At 38.2% G+C, this 25,736-nt stretch overlaps 1 protein-coding gene across 4 annotated transcripts in view; it reads left to right on the top strand.

Moving 5' to 3' along the window:
• The window catches only part of LOC103144465 (CUGBP Elav-like family member 3), a 42,650-nt gene that overhangs the window by 6,322 nt on the left and 10,592 nt on the right, over positions 1-25,736 (top strand). For 3 of the 4 annotated variants that reach the window (XM_016676105.1, XM_007561471.2, XM_016676106.1), the window contains exons 4-6: positions 18,657-18,705; positions 22,976-23,104; positions 24,758-24,837. In XM_016676105.1, the coding sequence (XP_016531591.1) occupies positions 18,657-18,705; positions 22,976-23,104; positions 24,758-24,837 (258 nt within the window). The remainder of the gene's footprint in view (positions 1-18,656; positions 18,706-22,975; positions 23,105-24,757; positions 24,838-25,736) is intronic. The other variant, XM_007561472.2, reaches the window with a different exon arrangement.

Below are 25,736 nucleotides of genomic sequence, written 5' to 3'. Positions count from 1 at the left end.
TAAGTCCGACAACCCCTAAAATCTGACGTTACCCCATTTTTGTTTACATTTTGTGAAAAGGGAAGTTCTTCTTCAGAGGTTTTCGTGTCGTTTCCTTTAGTAGTTCTTGGTGCAGCGCCACCACAGGCGAGAGAGGGAACTGTTTTTTCAATTACTTTGGTTCTTTTGACACAGTGCAGCGTGAAAGTGAACCACACCAGCTGAAAATGTGACACATGCTGCAATTTTGGTCCTATAATCAAACCGAGTCTACCAAACTAGCAATAAGAGGAAATTATGTCGTTATTATGCCTCTAAACAGGTTACAAACTCCCATATGATAAAACCATGGCTTTGTAAGCTTCTGATATGTCAATTAACAACATTTGACTTAATTGGAGGCACACCTGTGGATGTATTTAAGGCAGTCCCTTAAACACACTGCTTAAGTATCTCAGCTTTCATACTGTTCATGAAAAAGAGAGGTTCTGTGTCCCAGAGATGAATGTGTTTTGGTGTCCAAACTGGTCAGCGAGTGTCATTATCCAGAATGAAACAAGTCCTGCAACAGCATGGAATGAAAAACCACTCAGAGAGGAAGTAGCTATTACTCCAGAAGCAGCATAACAAGGCAGATTACAGTTTGCTAATGCACATAGGGGAAAAGACCTTAACGTTTTGAGACATGTGCTGTTGTTTGATGAAACTACAATCGAACATTAATGACCATTATGGCCAAACACCATTGAGCCTGAGAAAAACATTGTAACTGTGAAGTACGACGGTGGCAGCATCATGTTGTGTGGGTGCTTTTCTGCCGGAAACAGATAGCATCATGAGGGAAGAACTCTTTGTGGAAATATTGAAGCAAAATGTCAAGATCTCAGCCAGGAAGCTAACGCTCGGGGAACGAATGGGTCTTCCAAATGGACAGTGAAACTAACCAAATCACCAAGTTAGCTACAAAGTGACTCAAGGACAAAACAATGTCAGCTTTTTTTGTGACCATCACAAATCCCTGATCTCAGTCATAAAGAATGGGACAAAATTCAAACAGGTAACTATGGAAACCCAAATAGTTTGACGCAGATCATATAATCCAAAGGGAATGCTCGCAAATACTAGAGAACTGTATGTAAATTTCTGAATTTGAAAGAGTAAAAGGAAATCTGTAAAAATAAATATGTAATTCAATGTGAAAAAAACAAATTAATGCTCTATAATGTGGTAAATTGCATGGCTCCATCTTGATTTGGAATATTTTTGAATGATTTAAATAACACAAGTACATTTTTAAAATTGCTTTGGTTTGTTGTTAAGCACTAATATTTCTATACTCAATAAATCCCTTCATTAAAAATTTGCTTTTCAAATTACTAATTAGATCAAAATCAGCAGGCAACTTTTATCTACTGTTTATTAAATGTAAGGTTGAAAACTTCCACTTTTTTGCCTGTTGAGGAGTCAGGAAACATGATGTTCCTTCCTGCTCTTTGTTTGGATTTTTGTAAAAATCCAGAGGAAAGGTTGGTGATGTTTTTTGTATATCCGTGGCACATTTTCAGCTTTTGTAGCTCATCTTTGTAACATTTGATTGTTTGAATCAGTGCCAATTTTAAACAAATCAGTTTTGTTTCTTTTAAAGTCCTTCCAAAGGAAATCTGATACTGGTGTCGACCATTAAAGGCTTGATCGGTGCCTCTGCGGTGTAAAACCATAAACTTTGTCTAATCCTGTTAAAACCGGAGCTCCCCTGTTGAATTAAAAGGCTGCCTTGGTCGTTGTTTCCCCTTCCAACATGGCCGACTCGCTGATATGTCCACGCAACACACTGAGAGAGTCAATTTTCGTATCTATGGTAACGATTGTGTTTAAGGAGTGTATTTTCTGCACCACTTTAATTCTGCCGCCGTTCTTGCTGAGTAGCACTATTGTTTTCTCGGTATATACACCTGCTGTTTTATGGGGTTACTTCAGGGAGCGTCGTTAAAACAGCAGTACGGCCATGTTTACAGCAAAACTTCCTCGCTCCATGACCAATATCGGTTTTTGTTTTATAGCCCGATAAAATTACCTAAGTGTCTGTAATCACAGACTGGTAATATCCGTAATCCAACTCTATCAAAGCACGCTGGTTTTATTGCCCTCACAACCTTTCACATCAGTGCAAAGGCCATCAGAAAAGAGGGAAACAGCATTGATTAAATCCTGCTAAAAGTAAGTGACTGATGATAAAAAAAACTGGTTAGGTGGAGGCAGATGCATGCAAAGCAAAAGATGTGGAACTTGTTTTCCTCTGTTACCTGACAAACACACCTTGACTTTAGAAAATGTACAGGTTTTTACCCACCATACAGAACAAAAGGAGGGGCAGAAAGTTCTGAAGGGCAAAAATCCGGATGCACTACATCATGCCTAGTTATTTTAAATTATATAAAGCGCTGTGATACATGATGCAGTAGGAAAGAGGTGTATGTTTCTTCTTTAATTTAAGAAAATAGAGTTCAAAATAGTTGAAAAAGCAGATTAAATACCCTTTACTAGTGATGTAGTGTCGGTTGTTGTTATGGGTGATGTGGTTCACCATCCAGGGCAGCATTCCCTGTGGGGTAGGAAAAAATAAAAATATTAAAAATCTTTTTTGTTATTTTGACAATTTCACTTATTTATTTATTTATTTTTTTTTTTTGCAAATTAATACTACATTTTTGTTCAGAATTTCATAAACATGCTGTCAGTGGTTTATAGTAAAAGAACAATGTTCATTTTACTCAAACATATACCTTTAAAAAGTAAAATCAGAGAAATTGATCATTTTAAGTGGTCTCTTAAGTATTTAATCAATCTGCACATGTGTGAATCTCTTCTCTGTTTGTTTGTTTCTGTTTTTAATTATCAGAACATTTCCTATGTTATTTTGTTTTATTTGTAGCTGTTGTTGTTGTTTTCCTATTTCTCCTTCTTCATTTGTTTTGTCTCCTCTGTCTTTCTATAAGTGTTTTTGCCTTTTTAATCTGTTGCCTTAACAAAACCATGATGCATCAGAGGGAATGTCATTTTTACCTCCTGTTGTTTGGCAATTCCACCCCTGACACTACAAAGCAATCAGACCCAGAACTCTGTTTATTTAGGTTGATGGAAAAAGACACCTAACCGTTATTAAACTTGTAAAAACTAAAAAAAAAGGAAACATTTTTAATACTTGACAGCATAGTATTTGATGAAGATTACAAACTAAGTGGTGCCTCTTGGATAAATGTTGCTCTCCTGCAGCCTAGTTTTTAAACCAATTTTTTTATCCAGACGTTTGAAAAAAAAAAAAGAAATAGATGAATAAAAACAAGTTTTTTAAAGAATCTTTAATCAACATAGTTCAATCCAGGTATATTGTATAGTATATAGATGAAGCTTTTCACACAATGTTAGGCTTAAAAAAAACAAACTGTGCATTTAAGGATGTTCTTTTCAAAATTCAGTCCTGATTATATGAGGAAAGAGGCCCTTTAATTTAACGCTGCATATCCAAAATAATTCACAAAACCTTAAAATAAGCAACCCATCTTGATCACAGGAGGATAATATGTTTTTTTTTCTTTTCTCAAGTGCTGCCACTGCCTCCCCCTTGGCTGTGTTGCCCTGGGCCGAGAGCCTTTTTTGTGTATATCAAAAACTGCTGCAGTAAAGACCAGTCAAATCTGGACTGGATTATTCCACACTGATTACAGATTCCCTAATACAGGTTCTGAAAAAAGAAGGATTATCCATTTTCCTAAAATATAGCTACAATCTCATTGTGTATGGGCGGGATCTTTGCTTTACTTACTGTTTATATATTGTTTTATAAATGAACGTCATGAATTTTGTTTTTACATAACCTCTAAAACAAACGCTTTGCCATGAGGGCCAAAATTATGAAGCTGAAAGCACTTTTTTTTAATTATTATTAACTCATAATATACTGGAATTAACAAAATTGTCAAATCTTTGGGAAAAACTCAGCCATAAATGATTGTAGATGAAAAACACAAATTATTACAAGACAAGCAAGCACAGTTTTTTGGATGGATTATTTTTGTTTCTTAGTCCAAGTTGAGCAACAAGAACAGGAAGCTGCTCTCTCTGTGTTAATCTGGGGGAGTCTCTTTTAGTCAAAGATGTTGGATGTTTGTGATTCTGTTTACAACAAAAATAAGATCAACTTGGTCAATAAATGAGAAATAATTTTTGCTGAGCCACTAACAACAATATGGCTGAAAAACGTATCACGATATAAGCATTTAATTTCCGTCGATACCTGTAATTATTTTAACTGAAATACTACCAAACCTATGGCGTGACCTTTCCTCTTTTAGTCACAGTTTTCACTCCATGCTGTTGATTTTATTTTTAAACTGCTGCTGCGCCAGTGACTCAACAAGTTGTTGCTAGGTAACCAAAAACCAAGTTAGTTGCTAGGTAACCAGAGTGAGTGGGTTAGTTGAAGCTTTGCTTAGCTTAGGTTGAGCAGCCAAAGCCTTTCCTCTGCCTACATCTCCCACAATGCTGTGCGGTTCTGGATTGGAGTTTAATGAATATTCCATATATTGAATATTTAATATTCTATCAGATGTATTATCTGTTGATTTTGATCACGTGTCTATTGCGATATATATTATTGATTTACTGTCCAGCCCTTCCTCTAACATTTGAACATTTTCATTCGGCTAGATTTGCAGAATTGTGATCGGCGGCCAAATAAAATCATCAAGAGGGCCACGCTTTGGACATCCCTGCTTTAAAGGATTTTTTATTTTTGTGTCTTTTCCGCAAAAGGACAAGGAACGATATTTGAACCTAAAAGCGTTATTGGTGAATTTATTTATTTTTCATTTCCAGTCAGGTTTCAGGACTGGGCGTTTGTTGTAATTGCAGGCATAAAGCAGCCGGGGGACGTAGACACAGTTTTAAAGAGCGGAAGCTATTAAGGGCAGCGATAAAAGAAATCCCATTGTTAGCGTGACAGTAGGGTAACCCTTCCTGACCTCTCATACAGGATCAGCAGGGCCTAGCACCCGTGATAAAGCCCTCTTCCCCCCCAGTCCGCTCCTACTCCATCAGCTCTCCTCCTCACAACCTCTTACCTCTAAGCCATGTGGAACAAGCTAAACCCTCATGTGTTCTGCCAATCTGTCCCTGCCCCCCTTTCGCGCTCTGACTTGCCAAAAATGGGGAGGAGAGAGAAAAAAAAAGAGACAGAAAACCATCTTATTAGCTCTAAACACGCCCACAAGGACAAGATCTGCTTCCACCCCTGCCACCAGCTGTGGTGTAATTGTCATGTAATTGCACCTGCGCTGCCAGAGAATAATTAACTTTGGCATCTCATGGCCGGGGTGATACAAAAGGAATAACATGATAGCAATTATAGGAGTGAGAGAAGGAAATCCTAAATGAAAGCACACCTGAAAGGAGAGAAAGCTGAAAGATGTCATTAACTTTCAGTGCTGCCTTTTTCCTCTCTCTTTCTGGGTAGAAAGAGTCACTCTTACGGCTCCTTTGTCTCCTCTAACAATGGAAAAGAAGAAAGACGTGGAAAAAGAAAGGAAGAGATAGACGCCAGGCGGCAGATGGATGTATCAGAGTGGCACCTGGCCTTGTGTTTAATTTCAGGTGAGAGAGTATGGCTCTAAGTGAGAAGAGGAAAAGCAGCTGAAGGCAGGGTAAGGAAATGAGAGTGGTGGAGCTGTTAAAAACAACAACAAAAAAAAACAGGCACAGGCAATAAACCAAATTTCTCTCGGCGTGTGGAGATTTGGAAGAGAGATTTTCCTCTTTAGCTGTACTCATTCTGTCCGACCCGGGCATCTCTCCCCGCCTCTTGTTGCTTCTTCGTTCCTGTCTTTGCCCATTTGTGTGGAGACAGTAACGTCCTCAGTGTGCCACATGAAGTCAAGGTGTTTTACCAAACAGAGTGGCTCACCGCCGGATAGAAGACCTGAGATGTTTTTGCATGATTAACATTGACTGGAAATGAATCAGAGCGATTTTTATAATCCATTAACCTTTGTAAGGACATTTTACAAAGTCAACAAAGACAAATTTTAATAGTTTAATAGGGGATTATAAACAGAACATATTTCGGGTTTTATGAGAAATAGATCAAATTTTTGTCGTAACAAAGAAAAAGTGTGATTTTAGGACAAAAGCTTGTTAACTGGGTTTGTTTCGAAATTGTGAACCTGCAGTGAAACACAGGCTAACTTAGCTTAGCATAAAGATTTAGAAAATGAACTTCTAACCCGACCTTACCACCTTTGACTTTTCTTCTGTTTTTACTTTTTTGTCACAAGTAAATGTTGCAGACTGTCAAACAAATTTTAATATCAGACAAATGTTGCCTTTGCGAATACAAAAGCGCATTTTCAAATGCCAATTTTTTTTTATTAAAAGGGAAAAAGTATCTAAAACAACCTGGGCCTTGGTGAAACAACATAATTGTGTTTGCAGAAACTAACTTCAATCTCTACCATGGAGGATATTCTGCCCATTACCTTTGTTTAAAAAAAATACAATAAAATAGAAGGCCATGACAAATATTAAGAACCGATGTACATCAGTTAGAGGGTTTCATGTGTAGAATAATTGTCAGGAGTTAAAACTGTGTTACTCATTCTACAAATACAGCATAAATCAAATTATCATTGTTTATTCTCTTTGATCAGTTTATCTAAAGATTCATTAGTTTCTTTTTTTTTTGGAAAAATATAGTGGAAAGATGCTGCTGTTTTGATTTTGATCATTCTAAATGATACAGAAAGTGAATGTATAAAAAGCTTAGTAGCTTCTACTGGCACTTTTTTGGTCTGCAGGTTCTGTTTTTGTTTTTTTCTTGTGCGTTGATGATTAGAAGATATGGATATTACTTTGTGTTTAGCACAACCTTAGTGTCATAAGGTGGGGTTGATAGAGGTGAGGGCAGCAACCCAGGTTATGGTGAAGATGATGATGATGGGTTTAATGATGAAGGCTCAAAAACAGTCCAACACAGGCAGCATGGCAGAGAGATTAGCACACAGCTAAATACCGAGAGCTAACGCTATCCAGGACTTCACAGTTATACTGGAGCGTCAAACAGTAACCGACGTCAGACGGACGTGCAAACGACAAACTTAGACAAGGACCCGACGAGGGACACAGACAACAGGTGGGACTAAATACACAGGGAGGGTAATCACAGGAACGACTCGAGACACAGCTGGGATCAATCAACGGGGAAGACGCAGAGACAGAGACTCACAGGGAACAGGATCACAATAAACACAGAAAAAACTCAAAAATAAACACAGAAAACTACGGATCACGACACTTAGTACAACTGAGTTTGTTGCCGTTTTTCCCTTAGCTTCTGTTTTGTACCATTACTATCCTTCCCATACTTTGACTAACAGTTAATTGAAGTACTTTTAGATTGAGAAATATGTGGTTTCTTTGGTGGGTTTTTTTTTGTATTAATGACAGTCATACCAAACATAATTTATGTAAAATGTACAATGGTTGTTGGGGCATTGAAAATATGCTAAATGAGAAAATATTTACTTTTTTTTATTTTATTTTTTATGTATTTGTAACCTCCACTTCGTAGCCTGTGTTTCCACTTGTGTTCCTGCAAAACCAGTTTGTTTTTAACTCGAAAGGGATGGAATGGTTTATTACTGATCAGCACAGGGTTAAGAATAAGAATTAGGGTCCATGGATAAAAAAGGATTGTGCCAGTGGGGGCAAAAGTGTGCATTTGTTCCCATTTTGCAAACAGAGTTAGATTAGCATGAAGAGATCAAAGCTTCAAGTTTAAATAGAACCCATACTGCAGCTTATTTTGGCTTCCTAAGTCCTAAAAAGTGGTGACACCTGCAGTAAGAAACTTTTACTTCATTGAATAAGCAGTGTGAATAATACTGTACAACCTTCTCTTATAGTGAGTTACTTCATTCTGTGAAGTCAAGGAAAAAGATTTTATTAAAAAGAGTTATTGTGCCACTTAATTGCTGGAAAAAAATAGTATCATGTATGAAATTTTGTCTGCAATTAACATTTCTCTGTACTGGCTTACGGTAAAAACCTCTCTTGACTCCACTAATCTGACGAACAATTGCTGGCATACAACCAAACCTGCTCTCCTTTTTCTCCAGTTCACCCCTGGATTAGAAATTTTATCCCATCATTGTACCTCATGAGTCATGCGTCATCTGAACTCCTTAAAGGGGATGTATTATGCAAATTCACATTTGCACATTTTTGTTCTTCCTCTTTGGTCTGTACTTCTTCTAAAAACAGTCCAAGCGCTTAAAAAAAAAAAAAAAAATCCAACCGGATGGTTATCAGCAATAAATTAATGTTAAAATGAGTTGTTTCAAAACATTACAAGTCAGGAGGCTCTGCAACTCACCCAGCAACCACAGCGAAGCCCAGCCGGTTACCTAGCAACCCAATTTGAGCTCCAGCTCATCTGGTCAGCTGGTTTTACCGCTGTATGCTAAATGGATGCAGGAAAAGACAAGTGCTTTGTTGTGACTTACCATCCAACTACCTGCTGCATTCTTGTTGGTTGTGCAGGAGGTTCCATGTCTGCTTTTCAAAGATTAACCGTTGTATAACTGTGCATCTGTTTGCAGCCATTTTCACATGCGTGTGTAAATATTAAACAGTTCATTCTGACAGGAGATGGAAATAGGCAGAGCTGAGCAGACTAAAATCTCACTATCTAAGAATGATTTTCTGAAAAATATGTAACAAACATGTTTTGTACAGTCTGTAAACCTATGCTAACCTCTTCAAGGAAGCATAATATCTGACACAATCACTTGCCAAATTGCCTAAATTATATATGGACTGAACTTGTTTAAAACTTATTTAGTCTTACTACAAAAAATGTGTTTGTCAAAAATAAAAGTGGCACGGTGCCAATGCTGACACTGGCTATGAGTTAGCTTTAGTTACAGCGGACAGTTGGATGAATCCAGTAGATAAAAAAAAAACACATGTTCGGCTAGTGACCCCTCACACCCCCACCATGGACTGTTCTCCCTGTTGCCCTCTGGAAAGAGGTTCCGTAGCATCCGGTGCAGGACCACCAGGTTCCGAAACAGCTTTTTCCCACTTGCCATTAGACTGCTGAACTCTTAATCGCACTGCACTTAAAATCTGGTCTCCACCTTATACCTTGCACATGTATAGAAACTAAAGAACTTCTATTTCTACTGTCATTCCTGCACTTTATATTTTATATTTCATATTTATATTCATATTTTATATTGTATTTATTTTATTCTGGAGTAACTTCACAACATTGAAAGCTCAAAACACTGTCCTGAGCCGAAATGCAACGAAATTTCGTTCTGTATACACCTTTGTGCATGCAAAATGATAATAAAGTCTAAGTCTAAAGTCTAAAGTCTAAAGTCTAGCATTTGTTGCTAATAGCAGTTAGCATGGTTATTTAGCGCAATGATTATCAAATCCCACTAGTCTTTTGTTCTGGTAACTTGAACACAGTTAAGTTGACTAGAAGATTATTATTTCCCAATTCAGCAGTCAGGCAAACTGTTTGTCTCACTGGACTGCAAAGACGTTTCTTGTTGTTAGCTTTGGAAAATATATATCTGCGCCTAAGTCTTTGTTTTCAAACTGCCATCTGAATTTGATAGTGACAAATAGTGGGGGGGGGGATGAACTCTGTCTGTGTGTGTTTGCTTGCTCAGCGGGGGAAGGGAGGGCAGGTGTTCACGCTAACACAGTTTAATGAAGGGTGTGTGCTTTTGTGTATAGCTGTGTGTTTGTTTTCGTGCAGCAGTGTTTCCGTGGAGAGCACCCAACAAGATGGCTGGATGAACCAAAGTTTATATTATTATTATTATTATTATTATTATTATTATTATTATTATTTATTATTATTATGTCCTCTTAGGTTTCTTAATTCACAGATGAAGCCTGTGCTCCTGTGCTTCTGCATTTAAGCTGCCCATATGAGAGGGAAGAGCTCTCTCTGAGTGGAACATCTGACTAATCCTGACATTTACTCAGACGTTGGGACTCAGGCGGTGCAGACAGAGGGGTTTTATCGATAGTCAGACAAGAAGAAAAAAAAATGTATAAACTAAATATAGCCCGAGCTTTTTACGCAGGATATGAGATAGGAAGTTGTAATGCTGAGCACCATAATTTGTTCCCTTAATGTCTCTGCAAACAGCCTACTGTAGATGAACATCAGTTGCAGGGTGACACTAACTTATCTTCCCTCATGTACCTGTTAGCATTGCTCCATTTCAGTCTGCCATTTATGATGCAAGGAGATAAAATGGTCATTTTATGTGCTGCAAGCGAAAACTGATGTTTCCTGAGTGCTAAAACATGCTTTTATGACGTGACTATTTGACCTGCAATATGTCACTTCACTTGTCTTGACAATAATAGGAGAAAAAAGTAGCGCCTTCGTGTGTAGCTTATGTCCTATCCTCAGTGAGATACGGATGATTATGATGATGGCAATTAGAGCGCCTTGGAGCGAGTGTCTTCACTTGATGAATCTGCGCGAAGTTAAGTGTGCATTCATGCATCGATTCATTTACATATGCATGCGTATAAACGGGCACGACGTAGGACAGGCGGTGCAGGCTGACAGCAACAGCAAGAAAAAAAAAGAGAGAAAGAGGGGGGATTGTCCTTTGTACGTCACTCTGGGCCAACTGTAATGATGAATGCAGATTAGATTTACGGAGGTGATAAAGGGTGTGAATTAGGGAGAAAATGGGTGTGGGGGTGCAATAATGAGGCAGAAAGGGGAGGAGAGGAAGAAATGAATGAAAAGTTTGAAATAATGAAAGTGGAGGTGGGGTGCTGCTGAGGCAGTGTGTTTATCAGCTTAAATACAGACATCTGTCACTGAGAGATGCATGGTGTTTTTAGGGGGCTGGAGAGCGTCTCGACGTGCGAGCCGTTGTCTCAAAAGTCTCATCAGGCGATAAACATGGAAAGATATTAGTGTTGAGAGACATAGCTTTAAAATAATATCTCAGATTCTTTACATATCAGATGTGATTTTTGATTTTAATCGATTTTCTTTGTGTTTTTTCTATCAATCAAATTTTATTTGTATAGCACCTTTCAGCAACAAGGCATTTCATCATAAAAATACAAACACACAGTCAATAACATTACATTATGCACATCAGATTATTGATTAATATTTCATGATTAGGTTTCAAAAGGTTTAAAAAAAACATTTAAAACTGACAGAAAAAATTTCAAAGAACGGCTTTTATTTAAATCAACCCTTCTGTGAGTACAAATACGTATTAGGGTAAAACTGCAATAATTTTTGTTAATTATGAAAATGTCATAATATTAGCAGAATATAGATGCAATTTTGCCAAACGAATGTCTTAAAATGATAAGAAAATAAGTTGATTAAATGAAAAAAAAAATGCTTGAATAATTAGGTTTTTGTGTGTGTGTGGGTGTGGGTGTGTGTGTGTGTGTGTGTGTCTAAAAATTACTACTTCATTCTCCAAATATTACAACTTTATTCTGGTAATATTATGACTGTATTCTTGTACTATTTTGACTTTATTGTCATAAAACAAACTTAGGCTGGCCATGATATTTTGTCATAGAGTTAACCTGAATTCAAAGCCCAATAAAGAGAAGATTTAAAACTCACTTGTCAATCAAGATGGCGGCTCTGGGCGCGATAACATCATTCTAAACCCGAGAAGTCCATTGGTGAAAAAAAATTCAGATTTTCCAAAAATTAAATCTTCAAAAACCAAACATTTTATTAATCAATAAAATCAATTTCGTTCAAAACTGTCATATTTGATTTCATGTCCACAATTGAGAAATATATATTAAAAAAAAATAAATTTGTGAAAGAAATAAAAACAAAGCAAAAAGCCGGAAGCTATAAAGCATGTAAGCTGTGGATCTTGCATCAATGCAAAACATAGTGGCTATCCAAGACAAAAGTAGTGACACCAAAGTTACCAGCTCAAATCTGAGTTCATAATTGAAGATTTCTAAAGTAGTTTATCCAGTGAATTCAGCAGAATTATTTGGAGACTTATTAAACTGGCACCCTACATAGGAATACAAAAGCGCTTTTTGGTGAGGTCAGTCTATCTGTAATTCCCAGGACATAATGACTTTCTATGATAAAAAGCAGTTGCAATTTTTGCTCACTATTGTTATGCCCTAACACCAGTGTCCACCAGAATACTTTATTTTGGGGCGCCGTGCAGTGGTTGAGCAAGTCTCACTTTTCTTCACATAATCGAACCATGTTTTACTTCTGAGGCTACGGCAGAACAAAGTAATGTAGCTGTCGAAATGCTACTCTGGCGACTTTCTAAACGCTCCGTGAGTCCATCATGCAGTTTGTTTCCCCCAACATGTTGTTTGGCCCTAAGAGGTTCAAGATAATGCTACACACGCGGTAGGAGGAAGGGAAGAAAACTCAGACATCATCTGCTGTTCTCTCCTTTATTTGGTTCAGACCCTGAAATACTGTTGGTAAAAGAAAACACCTCTTACGCAATAAACTTTATGCTCAAGAACAATTCAGGTTAGTTTTCTGGCTGTTTACTTCCTGCCCCTTAAGTTTTGGTTGTTCCTTCTTATAGATCTAGTATTTCAATTATTTCACGTTTCTGCAGGGGAAATATTTGCCAACAAATTAACTGTTTTAATTAACTGTGGGTCAGGTGATGAGCTAAACCAGTTTGTTTTCATATTAAAAGTGTTCACTTCCCTTTTTCTGTATGGCCAATAAGTGGATGATATTAAATTTAAATAAAAAAAACAACATAGACAGATAAAAATGTCTTTAAATGAGTTCTCCTCCTAGTCTGCTTCACCGCGTCGTTTCAGACAACACTTGACATGAATATTTAACAATCCGAATCGACGCAACAATTGTTTTACATTTACGCTTTGATGTTCACTTTGAGGGATTTCTTGTTGGCTGTCTGGTGAAACGGCCGCGCGCCAGCTCCTTTGTAAGGCTGGACAAGCTATTGAACCCTGTAAGATTGGAGACAACACTGAAGGAAGCAGCTTTTACTCTGAATACTCGCTCATTGATTAAATATCATCAAACTGTAGCGGCGTTGTGCTGTCCATCTCTTTGCGTTTGATTGATTTAGCGACTGGCTGGCAGCAGAGAGGGTTCGTCTCTGCTTTCTTTCCGTCTGTCCATGTGTGCGTACATCTGCGTGTTCGTCCACGTGCGGATACATCATCACCGCTCTCTCCCGCTTATAATCTCTCTGTTTTTAACTCTAATTTTTTATTTGTTTATTTTTTTTTGCTTGTGAATATACACCCAATTTCCACCTTCACGGAGGGAATTCACATGTGTATCTAAGCGTTAAGACGCACATTCGCAACGAGGAGGCGGATGGAGGAGAAGAATCAAGGGAGCAAAAGCAAAGCAGCAGCAGTGGAGGGTGGAGGGGAGGGCAGAGGGAGGGGAGGTGGCAGGTTGATTACGGTCGCAGGTCTCGTTGCCTGGAGACGGCTGGGACGAGGGATGCCAGGTTGCTATGCGACCGGCACGATGCAATGACCAGCGCTGTGTGATGGAGAGGGGAGGGGAGGGGAGGTGAAGACAGGAAAATTGTCTTTGTAAACCCCCCTTCCCTTCTCTCTCTCTTTTTCTCTCTCTCTCTCTCTCTCTCTTTCTCTCTCTCTCTCTCTCTCTCTCTCTCTACACGCCCCACCCAGCTCAGCTTCCCCGCTGAAATGTTCTTGAAAGAGCAGGGGTGATGCGCTCTGCTGATTTATTTACCATTCAGAGCAGCCGCTTTTCAGGGTAGACAAACAAAATGGGTTGGAACAGGAGAGGAAACAGACGTCAGAAATGTGTTGTAGAAGCAAAAAGAAAAAAAAAACACAGGTAATGATCAGCAGGGTGAGAAAAATGTCATTGTTGCTAAAGAAAAAAAAACAGAGGTAATGATCAGCAGGGTGAGAAAAATGTCATTGTTGCTCGACTCCACTTCTGTCTGAAACCCATTTATGTGAGAAAACAGAGATTGCCGCACCTTTGTGTTTGTCACCGTGGATTGCATGGGTGTGGTGGTCATGCTGGTAATCATCGCTATGATTTGATTGGATAATCCGTGAATTTAATATGTCGTAATCCACGTCAAATCCCCCAGATACATCATGCGAGGCGAGCTGCGTGTATTTGAGCAGAAACTGTTTGTTCGGTTGGAGGATGATCGCATGTAATGTTTGGAGACGGTGTGAAGAAAAAAAAATCAAGTGGCGAAAACACACTTGTATAATGGAGTTTTTGATCAGGTTTTTTTTATTATTATTATTTTGCTTCTGTGTTGCCTGTGTGCTCAGTATGGGACTGTTTTTGTAAACAAGCCGAGGGGAGGGGATGGGAGCAACAGGAGGAGGAGGAGGGAGAGAGCAAATTACTGTAAAGTGTGTGTTAGCGGTTCAGGCTTAGAGAGAGATATTTTTTCCTCCCTGCTCCTGCATCTGCTCTCAAGGCAGCGCCAGCATTCAACAGGCATCAGCGCTCCCTCCATCATCTCTTCATTTTTCTTTTAATGTATGTCTTTCATTTTTCCCCCTCCCTTTTCTTCACCCTTAAACATCTAATCCCACCATCTCTTGACCTCGAGGCACCTTTTGTCCTTCTCGTTTTTGTTTTTCTTATTTTTTTTTCCTTTCCATGCATCTCTTCCCCATGTTGCTCAGGGTAACCCTATTTGCTGTGCTGATCTGAAGTGGTGCAGCCTTTATGGCCTCCACTTCTCCCTGTTTTCCCTCTTGTATATTCTAATTCCAATCTCCTGAGCCATCTGCTGCTCCTCTCCTTATCAGCGCCACCGCTGCCTTTGCTGTTTGGCAGCCTGCGGTAAAATATTGGATGAGGGATGTTTTATTTTCCATTGCATCAATCAAAGTTGTCATATAAACTAAAGTCATAAGGTTAGAACATCTACCTCAATGTGAAGTTGTGTTTGTTAGAATCTTTGTTTCAGATTAAGACAGTTTCTTTCAAACATTAGATTATTAAAATTAGGGAGCAATCATGGGTGCAGTCCCCCCTTGTGGTGGCTGAAGGATTTAGCAAATGAATTCAGTAAATACATTCATTATTAGAAACAGAAACACAGATGCTAACGCAAGCAACAGCAGAATTAGCATCAGTGTTGGAGCACAGCTTGTTTCTACAGAAATAGCACTTCAGTACAGAAATAAAAACAACACAGCTGAAACTATTTGTCTCAAATATTATAAATGATAAAGATATGTTAAGCAGATACAAAATGACCCCTTAATTATGTGACCAGTGCACAGTTTTTGACAGTAATAAAACTAGCAAAACTGAAACTGAATTCACAGTTATCCTAAAAAAAGGACTATAGTTAAAGATAAATACTGGATGGGTTTAAAAATAACTATACATATTTTTAAAATAACAATCTGTGTGTTTCAGGTCATATACAAGCTGGTACTGCTGCATAGCTAGCTGCTACAGGATGACAAAAAAGTAGCAATTTAAAAAAAAAAACAGAGCAAAGACTGAATCTCTGTTTATAGTTTCCTAAGAATACAGACTGAAGGTAAATATTTATCCAAGTTTTCAACCTCCATAAAAAATATTTTTAACATAATAGATAAAATAAGATTATTGTTTTTCCCACAATCTAATTATTCCAGTTTACAAACATGCTAGCGTGTTAGCTAGCTGTATAACAAAAAGTTTCTGTAATGAGAATAACACAGCAGACGTAGAATCTCCCACTTGTTGTTTCCAAAGATCATAAAAAATAGAAAACTGTGTGTTTAATAAAGATGAATACAAATGAGGACTTTTTTTTCCTACAGCCTGTGATTACAAACATGCTAGTGTGTTAGCATTGCAGCACAGCTAGCTGCTCAATTAAAATGAAAAGTAGCTGTTTAGGATGGAAATAAGAATAACACAACTAAAATCAGATTCTCTATTGCACCCTAATTCTACAGATAACATCTGTTTATCTAACAGAGATGGGGAAAAAAATATAATCTATTTTTTTAATAGTCTGACAGATTCTGTTTAGTCCAAGCTAACAAAAGCACTGTGTTGGCATTGAACAGGAAATTACAAAATTGTGTTTTAGGACAAGAGCAAAAAATTTCACAGCTTAAACTGAATCTGCACTTGTTGTTCTGACAAACTATAAGAGAAATGCTAATAGAATAGAATGTGCTTCATTGATCCCCAAGGGGGAATTGCTGACAAGCTACTCCATCCAAGATGTTAAATATTAATAATACATATATAAGACATATATGTATTTTTATATATATATGTATTTTATATATATATATTGCTCTAAACACCAGAGCAATAGAGGCTCAGATCTACCACACCAGACAAGACCCAAGGTGTAGGTTGTGCAAGGAGGCCTCAGACAGTCCAGCACATAACAGCAGGGTGCAAGATGCTGGCAGGGAAAGCGTACATGGAACGACATAACCAAGTGGCAGGCATAGTGTACAGGAACATCTGTGCCGAATATGGACTGGAAGCCCCGAGGTCAAAGTGGGGAACACCCCCAAAGGTGGTGGAGAATGACCGAGCTAAGATCCTGTGGGACTTCCAGATCCAGACAGACAAGATGGTAATGGCGAACCAACCGGACATTGTGGTGGTGGATAAAGAACAGAGGAAAGCCGTTGTGGTGGATGTAGCAATACCAAGTGACCACAACATCAGGAAAAAGGAGCATGAGAAACTGGAGAAATACCAGGGCCTCAGAGAGGAACTGGAGAAGGCCTGGAAGGTGAAGACCACAGTGGTGCCTGTGGTCATAGGGGCCCTCGGGGCAGTCACCCCCAAACTGGAGCAGTGGCTCAAACAGATCCCAGGAACAACATCAGACATCTCAGTCCAGAAATGTGCAGTTCTAGGCACAGCCAAGATACTGCGCAGAACCCTCAAGCTCCCAGGCCTCTGGTAGAGGACCCGAGCTCAGAGGATGAAAGAGAGAGAGACCACCCGCGGAGGGTGAGAAGGGATTTTTTTTTTTATATATATATACACCTAAGAGTGATGTAAGTGATTCAATATGACTGATTATAAATGAATAAGTAAATAATCAATACATAAAAACACAGAAATTCAACTGCTTTTCTAAAGCTTCTCTTCATCTAAAAACCATGTAAGTCAAAAGAATAGGTTTAAAACAATGAATCAAATTTTTAAATGAACAAATGTAGAAGCAAATGCAGTAAATGTGTGTTGTAGGTGTGCAGGCTGAATAACGAGTGACTTTTTTCCAGTGGTAAACAGTGGAGAACCCTCTCATTCTACCAAGTGATACACCAAACAGCACTTTGCTAATAATTTTAACCAGAAATCAGAGAGTACAGGAGCGAACCTCCATTCGTCTGACTCATTTGAAGACGTCTCTCACCCCCCTCCATCATCCCATTAATTGGTGTGATCAATTGGACGTTCTTGATGACGGAGATGCAGGAGAGCTCTGCTGGTGTTTCGGTCGGCTGGGGTCAGCGGGGCAGGAGCTCAGAGATGTTTGTTCATGCGGGTCCTGCCGGCGGGATCGCGACTGCTGAACAGATCGATATCATCTCCCGGTGACCGATCACAGCAGATCAATCGGTGGCATGGGATCAGTGACTGGCTGAAATGTCACCAGCCCCATAATTAAGACCTTCATTAAGCCACGGTTAACAGAGTGTCACTCTGTTGCTCTCACCTCGACTTGTCCCTCCTTCTTCGCTTGCACCTCCCCCACCGGCCTCCTTTGCTCCATATGCTCCTTTCTGTTCCCTTCAATCCCTCCCAATCCCGCCCTTCTCCCCTTTCTGCCCTTTCTTGTTCATTCTTTGTCTTAGTTTCATTCACTACCTCTTTTCACCGTTTTCATGCTCCATACATTTGAAGGGCAAGCTTGTAAAGGGACTGACGTGTGCACAATTTCACACAGAGCTTTAGTTAAATGGGACAATAGAGAGGTGAAGGAGAAATGGCATTTCAGCAGCTTGGCTCTTAATGAATTATGAAAAGGTTAGCTAATTCATGTCAGTGTTGGGTGGTCTCCTCGTTTCCTCTTATTTGTTTTTACGGCTATCTTTCCATCCATCTCTGCCTCTCCGTCGGGCTCAGAAACTCTCTGTGTTCTGCTGCTGTGTGCTCCTTTAATCCAGATTAGCTGGCGAGTGTTCTTAATCTTATCACTTCCCCAATCCCGCGTGGGTGTGTGCTTTTCCTGTTTTTTTTTTTTTTCTTTTTGTGTGGGGTCCACGGCAGGATTAGAGCAGATTCTGAGAGAGAGAGAGAGAAAGAGAGGGGCGGGGAGAGGAAGAGGGAGCTGTATGACACTGCAAATGTAATATGACACATATCTGTGTCAGCTGTGGTCTGCAAGGGGAAGTGGGAAGAGAAAATATACAGGAGAAGTGTACAAAACATGCATCTTTATATACGTCAATAGTAATTATTTTGCATGACGAATAACTTAAGGATTGTATTTTGTGAAAATGACAGAAAAGTCATTTATGTTTTTGAGTAAATGTCATGCTGAAAACAGTTAATGGCATTTGTTTCCAAATGTTTTTCTCCATTTAACTGTTTGCATGCTGACCCGTTTCTGTTCTGCTTCTCTTTGTAGATGAACCGCCCGATCCAGGTGAAGCCGGCGGACAGCGAGAGCAGAGGGGGTAAGGGTTACCTATTCCCACTCAGAAACCCATCGCCTAAAAATACAAACATTAGCAAGTCAGTTAGCAGGTTAAACATGGACAAAATATATTATTGCACAGCAAAAATCAGATATACAAATGAAAAGACCAGTGCAAAATGATCAGTTTCTCTGATTTTACTCTTTATAGGTTTATGTTTAAGTAAAATTAACTTTGTTCTTTTATTCTATGAACTACTGATAACATGTCTCTGAAATTCCAAGCAAAAATTTTGTATTTATTAGCAGAAAATCTAAAAAGATCGAATAATTAAAAAAAAGAACAAGCTCATATTCATTTAGAAGCAACAATACTAATGTTTTAACTCAGTTCAGAAATCAGTATTAGGTGGAATAACCAGGAGGTTTTCAAAGGGGTTCACTGCAGTGGGTGCTTCATTTTTTCCCAGAGCTGGACACGTAAAATGTTCACATTTTGTTTACTTTGTATCATGGTATCGAGGTATTTACACCAACATTTTAAACAGAAACATATAATCTGATCTCACTGCTTTGATTTAAAACAGAAAAGCAACAATTGTTGCTACGACACTTTAATTAAAATTACATTTATTTACAAATTAGATTTGTCAAAAAAAAACTGAATTAAGAAGCAACATAGAACAAATCTGTTAAATCTAGTTATTTTAATAGATTTCACTCTTTCGGTTTCCTTTTAACGAGCATCATGGTGCTGCACCTCTCTCACATGTTGCTGTGCACTGCCAGTCAGCTGGCTGAAACAGGCTGCTACACTTTTCCTCCAGTCTTTATTGGTATCAGATTGAGTTAAATTTGATGTGTTGCATTTTAGCTGAAAGATAAAGCTAATTTTTATAATTGCTTTTACCTTCACTAATTTCTCATTTTCATCTGAAGAAAATCAATTTCAAAGCATGACTCTGCCACCGCTGTGCTTGTCTGTGGATTTCGGATTTTGAGTTTTTTGGGCGGATGAACAGTGGCGCTTTTACTCAAAACCTTTTAGAATTAAGGCCAAAAAGTTCACCTCTGTACATGGTTTAACGAGGCTATAAATGTTTGATACTTAGCCAGTTTTGTTTCTTAGAAGGCCGTTTTTATTGTCGTCACATGCAGTTCGTGTTGTGAGATTCCCGCAGCGCCTTTAAGTTACTGTAAGCGTCTTGAATTATAAGATTCGTGAGTTATAAAATTGTGGTTAACTCTTAACTCTGCATCCCCAGTTAGAAAAAAATAATACAGCCACATTATTTTTCATTTCTGATATTTGTTTTACACCTAAATAAATCGTTTTTAGTTGTTGTTTTTTTACTTCACGATTCTTATTTATCTGGACCTCATTTTTAACTTTACAAAAATCATATTATCAGAAGTAACATATATTATCAAACCAGTTCAGTTCATTTCACTCACAGCAAACAAAGTTTTATCAAATTCTGCAGTGGAGCATCAAATTAAAACCTAATTTAAAGACCAGTTAAGTCCAGGAAAACATGTAAGAAATGCATGTATTTACGTCAATCAATCAACTCAGTCATTTGTGTTTCAGCAACAAGGCAGTTCAAAGTGCTTTACATCATAAAAACACAAAAATCAACAATTGAAACTTTACATTTTGCTAAATGCTGTCGTTACACATCAAAGTGTTGGTTAGTGTTTCGTTTATTACGGTTTAAAAGCATCTCTTGACAGTTGCTGGTCTAGATTTAAGGGAACTCAGAGTTCAGTTTGTACAATCAGCACATTTTTGTATTAAGAAGTGGCAACAATTTAGCATGAATGTCAGCTCACAGTTTGAGTTGCAGGTCTTATATCTTGAAAGTGTCGCTATGTTTGCGCATCAGGCTCGTTCTGTCGGAGATGACTTTGATGTGCTTTAAATGCAGAGATGTTGAATTTCACTCCCAATATGAGCAATGTTGATTAATGCTAATCTAGATGTTAAATAAGATCTATTTAACATCTTAAACATTTCTTTTAAAGTCTTTTCGTCAGTATTGTTCAGTGAAGGAGCAACATGGTCGTGTTGTGACGGTTGCTCCTCAGAAAGGCGTGCAGCAGTCGCTCCAGGTCTCAGAGTGATATGTATGCACACATGTTCCCTCTGATCTCAGCGGGTTAATGAGGCCTTCACAGATGTGCAAGTTGAAGGTGCCAAGTTTTGTAAAGTAGCCCATAACATCACAGATGCTGGCTTTTGACCTCTTTGCTGAAAACGTGCGAGACGCTCGTTCTCCTCAGTGGTCAGCAGAAGTCATGGCACAGCAGCTTTTCTGAACTTGCATCTTTTTTTTTTTCACTTAAACCTTCTTCACTTTTTAAGAAATAATATGGTTCTGCCTGTTTCAATGCATCTTTGATTCAACTCTTTAATCCATAACAATGTATGGTGTAAAATATTCAGAGACCCTTCCTTGTTTTGAATCTAAAGAAAAGCATTTATGATTCCAAAGGTTAGATTATTTTTGTGTGGCAGTCTGGCTGAAATATTATAAATGTCAAAATAATTTTGGGCTTTTAATGCTTCATTTGAACAGTTTTTGTTGGAGGCAGACTGATGTTACAACCTGCTACTTTAATGAACTTTTAAAACCAGATTTGGCTCCAAAAGTGTAAAATTCCTTTGAATTTTTCACAAGATCCATACAGGATCAAAATTATACTTACTGTATGCAAATAACCATTGACAAATACCAGAAACCTTTAACTAATGAAGTAAGAATAATGAACAATTAGACAACCAGAATAACAATGTCCCAGGGATTCATAATTCTGGCTGGATATTTGATCATTTCTATTAACAGAAATGTTTGTTGTTTCACTGATTCGTTTTTGAGCATAAAGTCCATAGTTTTAGGTTTGTGGTTAGCACCACTCCAGTCAGTGTCTTATAATCCCATCCACTTTGTGCAATGCACCAGTTGCACTGGCAGAACCTCCCCCCGCACCCCCACAAAAAAAACAAAAAACAAACAAACAAACAAAAACAGGACCACAGCATAATGCTGCCACCACCAGGCTTGACAGTTTACGGTGTTTTTACGTTTTGAAAGTCTAACCTTGTATCCTCCAAATATACTTCTGTATATTTTGTCTCATCTGACCATAAAACTGTAATTTGTGATCTTTTGTTTTGCTTTTCTGTTAAGCTTATTTTGTTTGCATACGACTTTGTTTCTGTTTTTATTACACGACATTCCATAAAGTCAAGTTAAGCTTTAGCTTTCTTTACTCTCACTCTAAGCTGAAGTTAAACTATCTTCGCTTTGATCGTTGACATTAGTTGAAACTTGTACACTGGTGTTATTTTTGTATGTATAAATTGCCAAATAAAGGCAGTTCCCATCAATATGATGAACTTATGCAATCTAACCAGAGCAATATAATTATTTACTGCAATGGATCATTTTAAGATCATTGCTTTCATTCTTGTGTTTACATTTAACACATCATCTTAATCTTTTTAGACGAGGGAGCACACTGTTTTAGTAGATTAGTATCAGCAGGCTGTTTAATTATCATGCATTTTAGCTTAATGGAGACACATTTGCTTTATTTAACGTAACACTTGATATTATTTTCTAATTAAGACAATTGGCAATAATGAAGCAGTGGGAAGCCCCCAAACCCCAAAACTGCCAAATTTAAAACTAGCGCTTAATAGAAAACATGAATTTCACCACGTATTTGTCTTCTTACATTGATTATCTGACTGAGGTTTGAAAAAAAAAATCTGGTAAGCCTCATTATCTGGCATTTAAACTCTTCCCACCCAAAGCTCCACGCAGGCAGGTGTTTCTAATCAAACCACATTTTCATCTGCAGCCTCGCTGACATTTAAAGCTGTATGTAAATGAGCGACAGACACTGACATCAGCTCCGTGTGACTGATTGTATCTGGAGCTCTCCTAATGTCTCAGTGTGCAGGAGAATAATGTGGAGGAATGTAAAAAAACAAAAAAAACGTGGCGATTTGCTGTGGACGGACTCCAACATTCAGATACATTTCTGGTTTGATCCTTCAGAGACAGACGGAGCCGCTTCTCAGTGGGTGACAAACATTTGAGTCATGGCCAGATGCTGTTTGTTTGCCGAGCTGCTCTCGTTACTGCACTCTGGTGGCGATCTGGGGCATTGCGTCCTCGGTTCTGCTTTTTCCATTTATGTATCTTGTAATAATCTCATAAAACATCTTCTCCTCTCTTCTTAATCCCACATGCGCCTTCCTGCTTCGTCCCCTCCAATCTTGGCGACCTCCTTCCCCTCAGAAGACAGGAAGCTGTTTGTGGGCATGCTGGGAAAACAGCAGACGGATGCTGATGTCAGGAAAATGTTCGAGCCGTTCGGCAGCATAGAGGAGTGCACGGTGCTGCGTGGGCCTGATGGGACCAGCAAAGGTAACTGCAACATTGAAAACCAAACGGGACACTTAGAAATAAAGACACTTCAATCTAATATGCTTTGCTTTAAATATAATAAGTTGAAATGCTCTCTCTGTCTCTTCATGAACTTTTAAAAAAACAAGTTTTACACGTCTGACAAGATTTCTGCAGGAAAATGGAGCATTGGTTTGTCTCAGCAATACTTCCTCAGTTCGTTCAGTCTGACAAATGAACATTTAAGGATAAAATGAATAATCCAGTTGTTTTTATTTATACAGATGTACGCCAAATTAGGAACTGTTGTGTTCAATGATACTAAATATTTATATTTGCACTCGTTCACCCTTTTGTAGCACCGTTTTGTAAAACCAGATGTTAATAAACTGTGTATATTCCTATTTTTGTTACTGTGATAAACACCGAAAAAAGTATTGTGATCAATATTTTTGTCAAACTCATGACGTCGCCATGCCGCCTTAGAGTTACGCAGTGCTACAAAATATTTATTTTTAACAAAATTACTGGTCCTTCAATCAGTGGCACCTCTAATAAATAAAGGTAAATAAAACTTTTTAATTTATACTGATCTTTTTCAGCTTGATCAAATTGTGAATCCTTATAATAGGAATCAATAACTCCTATTTTTTATTGGGGTTAAATTTCCGGTTCTTTAATTATGTGAAACTGACCTTTGTGTCACATCATATTGACAATATTCAGATAATAAAATTTCAGCAACCACAGCAATAATTAAACATTTTGATCCGTGGTTATCTTAAAAAACGTAGAAAACAAGACGTTTTTCCTCATGTTGTAAGTGAAAATTGTCTGACAGTAGAAGTAGTATTTTAATCAGTATTCAGGAATTATTGACTTGAAACAAGCTGCTACATCTTGCTGAAATGTTGCTTGTAAATTAGTTTTGTCTTGTTTCATGAAACTAGACAAAATTACTTGGTAAGATTTTGTGTTTTTGCAGTCCAGGAGGAAAAAGTTCACCGAGTTCACATAACTAGTTATTAACTTCTATGGCTTTTATATCCTTACCAGGGGGACCATTGAGTCTGCAGAGTAGTTGTGTTTCTGCTCAAATCAGTCGAATTTTCTCTTTGGTTCGGAGAGAGTTTAACTACATGAGAGTCAAATTGAAGGATTGATGTTTGTAAATGTAGGATGTAAGCAACAAAATTTCCAGCGACTTTCTAACAAAATGTGTGTTTAACTCCAGGTTATTCAGACCGGCCTCTGGGCCAGGAATGTGGAAGTGGTATTGACTTTGTTCAACTGTTTGTAACCCCTGAGGCACATTACCTTCCTCTTGGTATAAATTACTATTGTCACTAACAACAATGCTAATGATATTTGCCGTGTAAATCAAAGTCCGGCGACAGCTCCGACACAGATGCTAGATTTTTCTCCGTTTGTTGCATGAGGCATGACTAATGAGCCTATAGGTTTTATGGGTCATGGCTAATGATGCGTTAGGTGGTTTACGGGGTTATGATTGATGAAGCAATGAATGTTCTGCAGACCGTGTTTAACGACGCCACGGTTACTGATGGAGCGCTGGATGTAAGACGGCTCCTAATGTATTTTTAAAGGGAAGCAGTTTTGCGATCCTTATGCGTGTGTGTGAGTTTGTGTTCACCGGTGTGTCGTTTCGTGCAGGGTGTGCGTTTGTAAAGTTCCAGAGCAACGCAGAAGCCCAGGCCGCCATCAACGCTCTGCACGGGAGTCGCACCTTACCTGTAAGTTCCCAGCAAATACACTCAGTATATATCAGAGCGACCCACTCCTTTTAGATGTGCTACATGGTTGACTCACCACTTATAATTACTCTCCCGCTCATCACAAACAGAAAGAAATGAAGCACGTTTTAGCCATCATGTGCTCTGTTGATAATTTAGTTGTATTTGATTGAAATTGTTTATGCAAAGAATGACAATGTGCACTGCTAAGCATGCACCAAAAAGTTGCAATGTCAGATTGTTGACTGAAAAAAATTCAGAAGGAAAGAAAGAAAGAAAACAACAGAAGAATTTGATGCAATAAGGAACTTTCGTCTGCCGCATGCAAATGATGAGCAAAAGTGAACGAGAAATCATTTCACTGCGGCAAACCTCCACCAGAGGATTTTGTAAAAACCATTCCTCTCGTATTTCAAAACGTTTAAAAGCGGCAAAACATTAATGTTACTTTTCTGCTCGTGTAATAAAAGCGATCCAGGCAACACCTGCCACTCAACCCGTTTAAAGGTTATATTCAATCAGCTAAGTGATTGAATATAATTCAGTGATTATATATCTATATGTATTTTTTTAGCAATTGTAGCTCCTGAAAGTCACATTACTAACCCAGTAATATCAAATACTGCTTTAACTTGTTAATTAGTGACATTAATTATAATTTCCATGTCAGTATTTTCTGAATCTGCCTTAATTTGCCTACTGTACAACTGGTTCTACGTCAAGGTCCAGTGTGATTTTCTGGGTATAACTATGAGTAAAAATACCCTGACATCATGACAATAACATATTTTAAAATAGTCTTAAAATATAAACTACTAGAGCTTTGATAATCTAAACCATTTATTTATTTTTATCCATATTTTTGTGCACACACACAACACATGCAGGCAGTTTGTTCA

This window comes from Poecilia formosa, unplaced genomic scaffold, assembly GCF_000485575.1.
Source record: "Poecilia formosa unplaced genomic scaffold, Poecilia_formosa-5.1.2 Scaffold127, whole genome shotgun sequence".
Lineage (NCBI taxonomy): Eukaryota > Metazoa > Chordata > Actinopteri > Cyprinodontiformes > Poeciliidae > Poecilia > Poecilia formosa.
This window is presented reverse-complemented; position numbering and strand designations above follow the sequence as displayed.